The following is a 12,230-nucleotide window of genomic DNA, read 5'->3' on the forward strand; positions in this document are numbered from 1 at the left end:
TTTTTTTTTTTCTTGTACTGCCTATTTTCGATCCTTTCGAAGCTTCTAAGTTGAATCATCGAGAACCATTTTTGGGGCGACTATGGCATGTGTTCACTCCACCGTATCTAACATCCCGATCAAATCTCGAAAAGATCGAAGTCCCTAAAAGAGCAATCCTAGACGAATGCAGTTTCGCCAAAACATTCAAGCTCGGAGGCTCATTTTACGCGGCAGGTATAAGAACCTCGGAGAGTCCCCTATTACACGCAGTCCTGTATTGTGCAAGATCCCCGAGCGTGTAAGAATCGACGACGACAAGTCTCTTCGCAAGAGGCAGTCAGCTGAATCGCAGAGACGGGGCGGCCTTGTAAATCAGCTCGAATGAACATCCTCGCGTAATCCCCGAATAATCCCGAGCTCAGTCGGTGAGCTCGAACAGCCGACAGAACTGGAGAGGCGCACTGCGTATTTCACGGTCTCCTTGCTTAATGACACTCCAGCACGCCGATCACTCGATTCGATCTGGATGAACGAGACGGCAACGCGCGATGCGTTACGAAATTATTCGTAAGCATAGCTGGTTGAAAGCGACCGTGCTCTTTGTGAAAATTACCATGACGATGGAGCAGAGATCAGTCTGATATTTCGCAATTCGCGAAAGATTACAAATAATGATATGAATAATGATGACAGCATCGAAATCAAGGATCATTTTGGAGCATTGAATGTTTTACATATTGATTTATACACTTGTTGTTTTATGGATGCAAGTTGTTCGTTTACCAGGGGCAAGAGAGCATCCCCAAGAGTCTTTTATGTGCCGGATGCCACGATGCGTTATCTCGTGTGAGATGCGGGGGTAATAAAGGTATGAGAACACGCACGTGCCGTACATAACTCATTGTCGCTACAGATCGTCGCTGATGGTTGTCGAAAATTTTCTATGCGTCAGCCGGCCTCGTTCACGATTCGATGCAGGCAATATTTTTCTTAACACTAATAAACCTACCACTACAGGTCAAATTGATTGTTCTCGTACCTTTGTCCTACTAACTGTTCATTTTCAACATTTTTCAAGTTTATAACTGAAATTATATAAAAATAAATTTGCATCGTCATTTTGTGAAAGTTGTTCATTTATTAATTCATTCACCAACAAATTGACCATTATCTACGTTTAATTATAAAAACAATAACTTTTTTAAAGACCGGTCATTTTGGCCCGTCATGGTACGAACAAGTCGTTGACTGGCAGGCGAAACGTACTATAATTCAGCTAGGTGCTGAAGAATGTACTTACTCGGGCGAGCATTGAAAAAAATAACAATTCGGCCGAGCAGTAAAAAACATAGTTCGTGGGCGCGTTTTTCTAATATGATTTTAACTTGACAGCAAGTCTAAAACTTATAAAATTAAAAGATATCGTGTTATCACACTGTCGGTGGGTTTAGTATTAAAACATAACAGTTGTCCCTCCCAATATTCATGTAACTGGAATACTATTATTTACTTTAATTGATTCTTCTCCTAATTTTCCAAATGAATTTCCGACACAATCTTATTCTGCCCACGTATTACCGGTGGTGGCTATAATTAATGATCATTCCACTTGAGCCGCAGTATCCCGAATCGAATAAACTAGCATCATCCTCTTCAACTCGGGAGAGAGCTATCGTGATTTCGAGTGGTTCGCACGGCACGAGGAGTGCATCTTGAAGGGTGCTCGAGGGCTACCAGTCGAGGCGGACGGGGGGTCTATTATTGTCTGGCGCTTAATCTGTTTGTTGTATACCAACCGGCGAGCTGCTAAGTGGTCCCCATTCTGTGGTGCCCTATGGCGCACGTAGAGCCAGGGGAGCTCTGCGAACGCGACACATGTTGTTACATCACGGCGCCCATTGTCGTGGCACCGAGGCACGTTGCTCAGCACGATTTCGTTTCGCCGCGCCTCAGCGCTACGCGCTGAGAGATGAACGCCACACCGGGGACACTAATCGTGCGCACACTTGACACTCCGCCGGGACTGCAGCTCTTTTTTAACCAGCTCCCTTTCTCTTTTCTCTATGCTTCTGGACGCTGGTTCATCGAACGTGTAAACATATTAGTCCCGTGACACGCCGAAACAGGGGTGCCGATGTTATTTTAACGACTCACTTCTCGATCCTCGCTTTGCCACTCGCTCTAAGCGAGCGTGTTTTTGGTAACTAATGTTGCTGTTGAAGTGCTCTCGGATCTCTCAGCGATTTTTTTTTCTTCTGATCACGTTTTATGTGTTTGTTTGGAGAGTGGGTAATGGGCGACAGGCTCGTTTTATGGGTAATAGCCTGTTCTTTTGATCACTTTTATCAGACGAGGTATGTAAAAATCGAGTGTTCATGGACTCCAGGAGATAACGCAACGTAGTATCAAGTACGCGTGTTATATCTACGTCCAGATTGCGAACATCCAAATAATGCATTCCGTATCACGGCGCACGTTTATCAGCTGCAACCAGTGTTTGCAGAGAGTGTGCGCGGACGGCCTTTAGGGGTTGGCTCTCTGCAACCACCCATTCGGCTTCTCTTTCCCAATTTTACGTACAGAATCGACTGAACTTTTGTCACGTGCAATATAATATTATTAAATATGATGCACCGATTATTAAATGCCAATCGAATGATTAAATGAATTATTTAAATCTTATTAAAGAATTATTTAAATATTATTATACTTATTGTACAAACGGTTCATGGATAACGGAGCTTAATATTCCTCAATATCTTTGAAATTCCATGACTTAGCGGTTTGGTTTTTGTTCATGAAATATTTCTATTCTATGCATTTTAAAGTGTACACATGTACGATAGTTAGTGTGGACAGACGGGGTAATTAAAAATAGCAAGACTTTCAGTTATAGTAGTAAAATATTTTCTGTAAATAATGACCTGTCGTTGCTGACAAAATTAAAGTTTTTTGATGTCTCATTAATTCTGCAAATAGCACGTGCTAGACTTCATTCCCTCTCGTTAACAGGATGCTTATGGTCTCTAGAGATTTTGAGCCGCTTATACCTACATGCGGGCCCGTAATTAGATTTCAACAAGCATGTATGGCACCCTAATGCCGTCTCCCATGTTTATGTCATCCCATGTGACTTCTGGAGAACATTCGTAGAAATTTCGTTGCGTTCTTACGCAGTGCTCTTCACATGAATAGCTTCGGGTAAGAATTGATGTTATGCACGTAAGCTTGTATTAAAGAATGGAATCTTTGCGACAAATGAGTGGCTATAATGCGATCTATCGCATTGTAATATCCCTACACAGTACGGTGATATTCAACAGATTTGAAATCATCGTCAAAGAAAATCATCATCTATTTCTTCAAGCCTGAATATGAATTTTGATACTAATGGTCGTTTATTCATCGTTGTTACACAAGTTTTCATTATAACGTTGAACCGGCGAACAAATAGGACTTTGTCTCCGAGTCATAATTTGTGGCCTTGGATCATCTCGTGGATAATTTCATTTATCCAGCATAAGGATATCAAAAGCGCTCATTAGGTGGGCAAAGTTGAAGGGCCTGTTATCCATGGCCCTCTTCGCGGTACATCGGTCCCTCTACGTTCTTCCTGTCACCAGCGTTCGTCCTTTTCCTGCCTCCCCCTTTCGCGCCCACGTTTGTTCACCGTTCGAGAGCGCAAGCCCGCGAAAGTCCTGGGATCGATTCCCGGACTCAGCAGGAGGCTCCTCCTACCATGACGGCCATCTTGCGACCGGCACCGGTCTCATTATATCACATCACACTTCACCGCATCCAGCTTGCATACTTACGGTCAGCCATGCGATCGCACCCCGAGCTTAGTTTCTCTTCGATGTAAGTTAGACAATTTCTTCTGATGAAGGTTATTGTTCGCCAGTCGATTTTTCGTGAACTTATCCGGACCCACTAGTTCACCCTCAAGCTAGATGTTGGCTAAATCAAAACTACTGAAAATTGTTTGAACTTTTGTATAAGATTAATATAGGTACCAAAGAATGTGTGTGCAAAACCCAGGATCGATTGACCATTTCGTTTTCCAGATATCATTATTTATAATTCGCAATATTTATCATCATTCAACAGTGGATTAATGACGTTAGGACGAGAAAAATATCTTTCTTTAGCTATTGCAATTGATCGAATGTTGATAAGTACTTGAAAAATATGATGAAATGAATGTAGTCTATAATGAAGCACATAAATTTTTTCTGAGATCATTGACCACCTACTTAAGGAGTAATATTACTCTAAATGTTATTGTTTTATCATTTTCCACGCCGACTACGAGAAATTCGATAGATGTAGCAACGTTAAGCTCTGACGAACCGGTGGGACAAAGGGATAAATCTGGTTATTCGATATTCAGAACTTTTTATAGGGAGCTCCTCCGACTACTTTTGAATGACATTTACAAAAAAGAATTATAGTTGTGACTATTGCCTCGTTAGAGAAATGATAAGAATAAAAAAATTACTTTAAGAGGATGTAATTTATTAGGTTGTTATTGCGGATTTATGGTTGAGGTAGTTTCAAGACGAATGGTTTCCTGCGTCGTATATGTATTTTATTAATGTGAAATAAGATCAAGTACGTAGTACACTACAAATTATTTATTGTTCCTCATTTCGACATTCAAGATAGCTACCATTTGGCTTAGACGTCTCTATTAATACAAACTGAATAAATACATTCGAAGATGTATATCATAAATGTTGTTCATACTGTTTAATAATTATTTTCTTCGAGCGTTGAAGGAATAAAAGTTAGATAGAAGACCATTTCATATTTTTTACACTCATCTTACAATACATAAATATAATCGATCAAACAAAGATGTGTGCATATAAAATCTTTTTAACGAGAATTCTTGTTGCTTTCAGGTACTGAAGTACTGCGACCATCTTCACGGAAAATGGTACTTCTCGGAAGTCCGCGCGATATTCTCGCGCCGCTATCTCCTCCAGAACGTGGCCATCGAGATTTTCTTGGCCAGTCGAAGTAAGTCGTGGAAGATTCGTCTCGTTTGTTTTCAAAGGAAAGGCGGCGGAGAAGTCTCTCGCAAAAGACCGCGCGCACATTCCGTTTCTTGCTCGGTCGCCCCGTGCCTCGCTATTTCACACGGTGTGACCTAATCCGGCAAAATGGAAGCGGAATGTTAAGCGCGCCGCGAGGTGTGCGCTCCCCGTTTGCTTTTTTACGCAATAAATATCTGTCCCACGTTACGGTATCCGCTCCTTTTCGCCACCGATTTATCGGCCAAACCTTGCTACACCTGCTGCTCACCTTTCTTTTAATGTCCTTCGCATGAACTCCTATCGCTTTCGGCATAAGAAATATCCCCAAGAAGCTGTGGCAAATATTAACAGTGTTTTCATGTTTGAGTACCTTAAAAGTTTTGTAGCACCTGGTATGAGATAACAGGTATCTAAATTGGAATCTCCCGACTTCTATATCTGAAGTCATTTATTGTAAACAGTATCCAGATAAACAGTACGGAATTAAATGAAATTGTTGTATAGTAATAATCGTTTATTTCATAATCGTAACGTGAACAGAACATTGAGACATTGACTGTACTATTCATCTTTTCTTCATTTCCATATCTAACATGAAATTGTAGTATACGTTATTATGAGAATAAGCGAAGGCCTTGTTATCTCGATTTCGTAGCAAGGTGTTAAAACGTTTCTCGGGAGTCAATGGTGTACGTTATACGTGCTTTCTACGTTCCCCCTCGGCCGCGGGATTGTGCGCGTATTTCGAACAAACACGCCATAGAATTACCGCCGTAGGTATACCTGGCGAGCATCGTTGGGCCCGCAATCCCGCTGATTATTTCTCCTGTCGGAGATAAATTTCCCCTTTGGACAGTCCTCGATTCTAATCTGATATCCCGGCGACTTTCGATGAACCAACGGAATGTCATCCGCGCGAGTCCGTCGTTCATTAAAAAATCACTAGGAGACAGGAACGGGCGTCCTATCGTTAAAGGGACAGTGGCATTGTTATAAATCCCTCCGATGATTAAACAAATATGTGGGCGAGGATACTTTATGGTTGGATACTGCTGTGAAACTTTTCTCGGTATTGAGCTGCTGCGCAGTTAACGAAGGACACAAGAATCTCTTTCATTCTTAATTAAAAGATTGGACTTCTGGATAAATTTTAGGATAACGATTCTTTCCTTTGACAAATCATTTTCAAGATCGAGGTAGAATTGGAATGTTCGATTTTCTCACGCGTAATCTTGTTCGTATTAGCTTCATGTCTCGTTTAATCATAAAATAACACTAAACTTATCACCACTGGCCAAATGGACCATTTTCAAACACTTGTACAAATAGTTACCGGTCAGTTTTAATTATTTTTTCAAGTTTATAATTGCAATGATATAAAAGTAAAATTGTGCCGCCATTTTATGAAAGTTGTTCATTTATTAATTCATTCAGTAACGAATTCACTATTATCTACGTTCAATTATGAAAACAATAACTTTTTTAAAGACCTTTCATTTTGACCGGGTAGGAAGAGGCATACAAGAAATGACGATATATTTACTGTTAATTCAAACAGAAAAGAAAAGTTTAGTCATCGTAGCTATGGGACAGAATTAGGAAATTCTTTGATTTTCACGACCCTGTTTAATCGCTCCTTTTACTATCCTTCTTCCTTGATTAAGTCCGACTCGTATATTCTGGCTCTGTATACATAAATTACCAGCAAGTATTTATGGTAACTGTCTCTTTGCACGCCATCCTTTGAACTCTTGAGGGGAGCCACGGCGATGCTATTAAAGCCGTAAAATTAAGTCCATCGCGTATCCTCTATTCATATTTCCATGTTCAACTAACTACGTTCTAAATGCGTTTGTCATGCATGCCCAACTGCAAAACACATTTTCATGAATCATTTCCTCTGATTGAGCAGAAGTATGAATTGCGAGAACTTATAAGACAATGGAATACATATATTTTGTACGGGATAACAGCAAATTATTTATAGCCTGTTAATTTGATTAAGTGCTTACATCATAATGCAAAGTTAAAGACAGTGCTGTTCATTTGGATAGTCTCGAATAGGTCCTATTACCTTTTCGTAAGAAATTATACGTAATATGAATAAAATAACATAGATGTGTAAAATGATGAAATGTAGAATTGTTATAAATATTTCTTCTCTGATCTATTGCAAAAGATCAATTAACTATAATACCCCAGCTTCTGCTATACATCATCCTAGACTAATTCGTAGAAACCAATCAGCCACTAACACCTGAAACAATTCCGCGCGGAACCGTCATCTTGCAAAAGAACCATCTCACAGGACGACGGTAGGTAGCAAGAAACGCGTCCTTGACTACCATTCCTTCCGCGCGGGATGATTGACACACGGCCTGCCGTCTGGATTGAGCCCGCTTATAATCCGCACTTTAACGCCTTTTTGTCTTCAGCCTCGATCCTGTTCGCGTTCCCGGACCAGGCGACGGTGAAAAAGGTGATCAAGGCGCTACCGCGGGTCGGCGTGGGCATCAAATACGGGATTCCACAGACTAGGTAAGGAACCACGTTGCCGTGCACCCCCTTTTCGCAGACATCTGGATCGAAAGGATCCGAGGACACGTTCGTCGCATTCCGTCTCCTGTTTCTTTGTACCTTTCCGTGGGATTCCGCTCGCGATCGACCTCCGGATCTTCGGTCCTTTCTTGTTCGAACGAAACGTTAAGATGGATCGAACGATAGAAGATCGGGGATAATGAAAAATGTTTGCCGGAGTGTTAAGTCGACGGCGTGAATGCTTTTTGATACGTAGTTAACATTAGAAAATTGTAGAAATATGTATAATTTTATGATGTCAATCTAGAAACATCTTCCTTTTTTACAACTTGAGGTATCCCTTATGATATGCAATTATATTAAACAACGGTTATAGCAGATAAATAAATTTGACTTCCTCATATAACAATAGATCAATGTAAAAAATCGAACGACTTTGATTCTTGACGTTGTTCTTGGTATCGTAAGCGAGTCTCTGGCAAGAGAAGAAAGGGATACCATCCCGATACCAATACATACTCCCACAGTTTCGACCAGGACAAGCGGCAAGAACAGAGGTTTGCGAATATCCGCGCTTCGATCCATCCATTAAAGCACTCGCGCAGCCTATCCTACACGAGAAGGATATGGCGGCCATAAATATTCGGAGGCCGAGTCAGACGTCTGATCCGAGGGAGATTCTTGGCTAACAAAAATAATCCGCTGGTATATAAAACGTGCATCCGCGTCGTGACGCTCGGTACCACGCTCGTATCGCGAGAAAAATAAATACGCCTCTACCCCGGATACGAAAATCGCACGAACAATGAAATGCATCCTTCTTCAAGGCGGATGATGTACGAATTTGTGATGTCAAGAAATTTCAGAGTTAGTGCTACTCAATTCGAGAAAACTTTTTAATATCAGTTTTCATAGTTTTGTACAATCAGCCAGTTGCGCACGCGACACCAAAATTTATTTATACATCCGGCTTTGGTTGCATGCTTCTCTCCTTTAATGTCGTCTACCGTGTACCGCCCATTAAAGTCTCCAGTATAAATTCTAAATCAGCGATCCTCGCGTCCGTAAAACTCGATGAGCGAGTTTTACAACTTGGACGTAAAGCACTGCGTCGTGTCCGGGTATAACAGCTTTCATGAAATGATGTCAACTTTTCTAAAAGTAATCGAGGAAAGGTACACTTTTAAGCTTTGAAAAAATGATCGAAAGAATTTCAATGTGTTCATAAGAACGCAAAGCAGTATTCTACATTTTTAAGCATGTAATTAAATTATATCATATCAAGGAATTATTATTAAGGTTGAATATCTCGCTAATCGTGTCGCAAGCATTTATTGGCGAATGAAAACTTGTTTGACAACGTGCGGTGAAATTATCCTCGATGACTTTTCATAAACTTGTATTCACCGATAGGAACTGCATGCCTGTAATATCGATGAGTCGGTGATAGTCTAATCTAAACTAGTTGGACAGATATTAATTCATCTGCCATGCGTTCGCGCTGCCTATCACTGTTGTAGTCATAAATCGCGCTGATCTTCTCTTGAGTCTAATTGTACGATGACTAGAATAATAATGATCGTGTCATCGATGTTGCTTCCGCATTTAAACTTATTATTAACAATATTAATCTTGCAAATCGTCGTTGCGTACTCGACATTTCAAATGCATTATTTAAAGAACCGAACTATGTTATTCTTTTAGGAGAGCATCAATGATGTCACCTAGACAATTAATGAGGAGTTCCAACATGACGCAGAAATGGCAACGAAGAGAGATATCCAACTTCGAGTACCTCATGTTTTTGAATACTATTGCTGGTAAGTATTACTAATGCATCACCACACTATTATTAATTACAATTAGAAATTCAACAATCAAAGATTTTCCATATTGGATACTATTATTTCTTTCAAAATCACATGAATGAAATCATTCCCCTTCTCATTCGGACGAAACACGGCAACCCTAACAAAAGGGAGTAGTTCAGCGAGCAAAAAAAAATCGTATCGGCTTACGGGTTATGGAAAGAAAATGTGACGTCTGCGGACGTTCGACCGCCTTACCGTCGCGGTCCTGAATAAGATGGAATGAGAGAGTGCATGAAAAAATGAAAGCTAGAAGAGAAACGACGGAGTCTATGGTTGCGCATGGCCGGATGGAATCTGTCGCGGCATATTAGGGATGTTCTCAATCAGCTCCGTGTTCCGTTAGCCACCCCATACGAGTAATCCCGGGCTCGAGGGCTCCGGTAATCCTCTCCCGAGGGACTGGCGTCGTAGCGATCTCCGTTTCTCTTTGCACGGAATAGAATCCGGCGCCTTTGTTTCTCCGTCAGTTTAATATCGACCGCCCTCTTTTGTGCTCTCGCGCTGTAAGCTAAATCACGAAACTCGAGACGCTCTAACCCCCTTACCCTTTTTATAATAACGGATCAGGCTGATCAGTCGTTTCGACGAGTAGCGAACGGCGAAGGGACAATTGTTACGACAATAATACGTATTCTGTCCTATTTGGTGAAGCGCATTGGAAGGAAACTTTCGCGGATTTGAACATTTTTCCTCTTTATCAATATTCGCAAATGGTGCTTCGTTTAAGACCGGCCATAAAGAAGTTATTTACGAATTATGTAAACGAAGAATTTACACGTGGATCGACCCTCTAATGAGGATTACCGTGGATGCATAATTATTTGTACATACTTATGTGCGTCGACGCGGAACGCCGCGAGATGCCGAGGGATCGCCGTATACTATTTACGAGCATTATGTATTAATTGCGCGAATAAACAGTCTGTTGACGGGGAGCAGAGATAGGCGGAAGGCTGTGCTCACGGAGCGCGATTGGTAGTGATGGGCTCAAGACCACTTCGAACATGTTTCTCTTCAAAAAAACGTAGACTTTTCAGATTTTATCAAGTCTGTTAATAGTTTTCAATGTAACTAGATCTCAAAAGTCTTATCAAAATGATAGCGTTTCTAAGTAACGTGTTGATTTTCATCCGTGTTAACTTCACAGTCTATTAAAATCTTACTTCTCTGTAAATATAATTTTTCTAGAAGTTTATTGCTTTAAAGCATCTTATCAAATTTCTTAATCCGTTGGTAGAAATCTTACGAGTCATACAACCTTAATTAAAGTACAGTTTTATAAAAATCTCCAAGATCTTGTGGCCTGGAATAGACATTAAAGTAGTTCGAATCATTGCAGTACTGCATAATTTTGCAACTTCTTTGGGAGAGGATTCGAACACCATCGCTAGCAATTGGGCAAGGCCCGGCAGGGGAACACGTTGCGAAATCGAACCGGTCCAGGCTCCCGCATGCGAATCCGTCCCTCTTGTTTATTTGCTCGGTCGCATCGGTTTATTAAAAATTAATGACAGTAGGGCCAATGTAAATATGATAGGTTGCGTGTCCCGATGCGAGCCGGTTCGCGTGGGTGTGCACCGCCGGCTATGCCGCCACTGGACCGAACGCTGTTTTCTCGGCTCGATATCTGCCGGGGAGAATTTCTCTAATTAATTGTTCGCTTGAGATTTTTTTTAATCTCATCCACATGCGAGAAAGGAGGGCTAATGAGGAGATTGGCTAATGCGAATGAAGGAATTCAATGCGGAATAAGAGAGGGCCAATAATCTTTAATTTTACATGAAATGCATTTGCAAATAATTGGGAAGAAAATGTTTGTTTTCCAAAGTTTAAGTTGTTACTTGTTACATCCGAGATCGAACAATAGATACTACTTACTGTTGTATTGTTTAAATTTTACGTTCAAAATTATAGACGTCCGCACTCGAGCGCCTGTACACAGATTCGAGTTCCTTGGTGACTTTAGTATCTTTACGTAGCATTGCCTTGCATACCTATCTCGTTTTAATCAGATCTCTTACTGAACGAGGAGGGTTCGTTAACATAACCATAATGCATTGATTCTTATGGTTATTGCGATCGAATTACAAGAGACCGTGGCTTGTAATCCTTTCCCCTACGCGGTTGTACCAGCAGAAACAGGAAGCAATCTGTACCTATCAACTATACAGTACACAACACTTTTCACTTCCTTACGCGTCCCAACGAGATTCTTAATGTTGCAGAAAATGAATAGCCAGCCGAAAATACTTTTACTAATAAGATGCACGCGAAACGAAGACCCACGCAAATAAGACATAAAAGAGTAACGAGACGTGTGGTCGCGGGTGTGTAACTATTTCGCAGGACTTCCTACCAATTTTTCTCCAAGCTAGGGACCACGCTCTTCCAGATCTTGTAGAGTGGCGAGTTAAAAACAAGCTTCTCGCAGCTAGCACTTATTATAACGTTGTTTCCGAAAGAAACGACGAGCCGGTGGCGGTGGTTAGGTAAAAAAGCAAGGGCCGCTGGCGACGGCGAGGGCGGCGGCGGATAGGAACGCGTGTGTCGCGAGCATTCCGCTGTCGGGAAGCGTTCCGAGAGCGCTCACTCACCACGACGCTACCATTAATAATCACTTTGATGCATAACGCGGCCTTACTATTATTTACGTCCGACCGGCGGTCGTGCAGCGTCACGATTTACGACGCATTGTGGCAGGGCTTATACGACGCGGCTTCGCCGCCAACAGTTTTCGTGTTCCTCCTGTTGCTTTCGTTTGTGGTCGGTTCAAGTAAGCGGGTAGTGTTTTTAGGGTACT

The 12,230-nt window shown here is 41.4% G+C and overlaps 1 protein-coding gene across 20 annotated transcripts in view; it reads left to right on the forward strand.

Annotated features, from left to right (window-relative positions):
• rg (A kinase anchor protein rugose) overlaps positions 1–12,230 on the forward strand; it is a 269,667-nt gene that overhangs the window by 245,980 nt on the left and 11,457 nt on the right. For all 20 annotated transcript variants that reach the window (XM_018022957.2, XM_018022951.2, XM_018022956.2 and 17 more), the window contains 3 exons: positions 4,887–5,004; positions 7,457–7,559; positions 9,264–9,379. In XM_018022957.2, the coding sequence (XP_017878446.1) occupies positions 4,887–5,004; positions 7,457–7,559; positions 9,264–9,379 (337 nt within the window). The remainder of the gene's footprint in view (positions 1–4,886; positions 5,005–7,456; positions 7,560–9,263; positions 9,380–12,230) is intronic.

This window comes from Ceratina calcarata, unplaced genomic scaffold, assembly GCF_001652005.2.
Source record: "Ceratina calcarata isolate Rehan_Ccalc_2016 unplaced genomic scaffold, ASM165200v1 scaffold297.2, whole genome shotgun sequence".
In the NCBI taxonomy this organism is placed as follows: domain Eukaryota; kingdom Metazoa; phylum Arthropoda; class Insecta; order Hymenoptera; family Apidae; genus Ceratina; species Ceratina calcarata.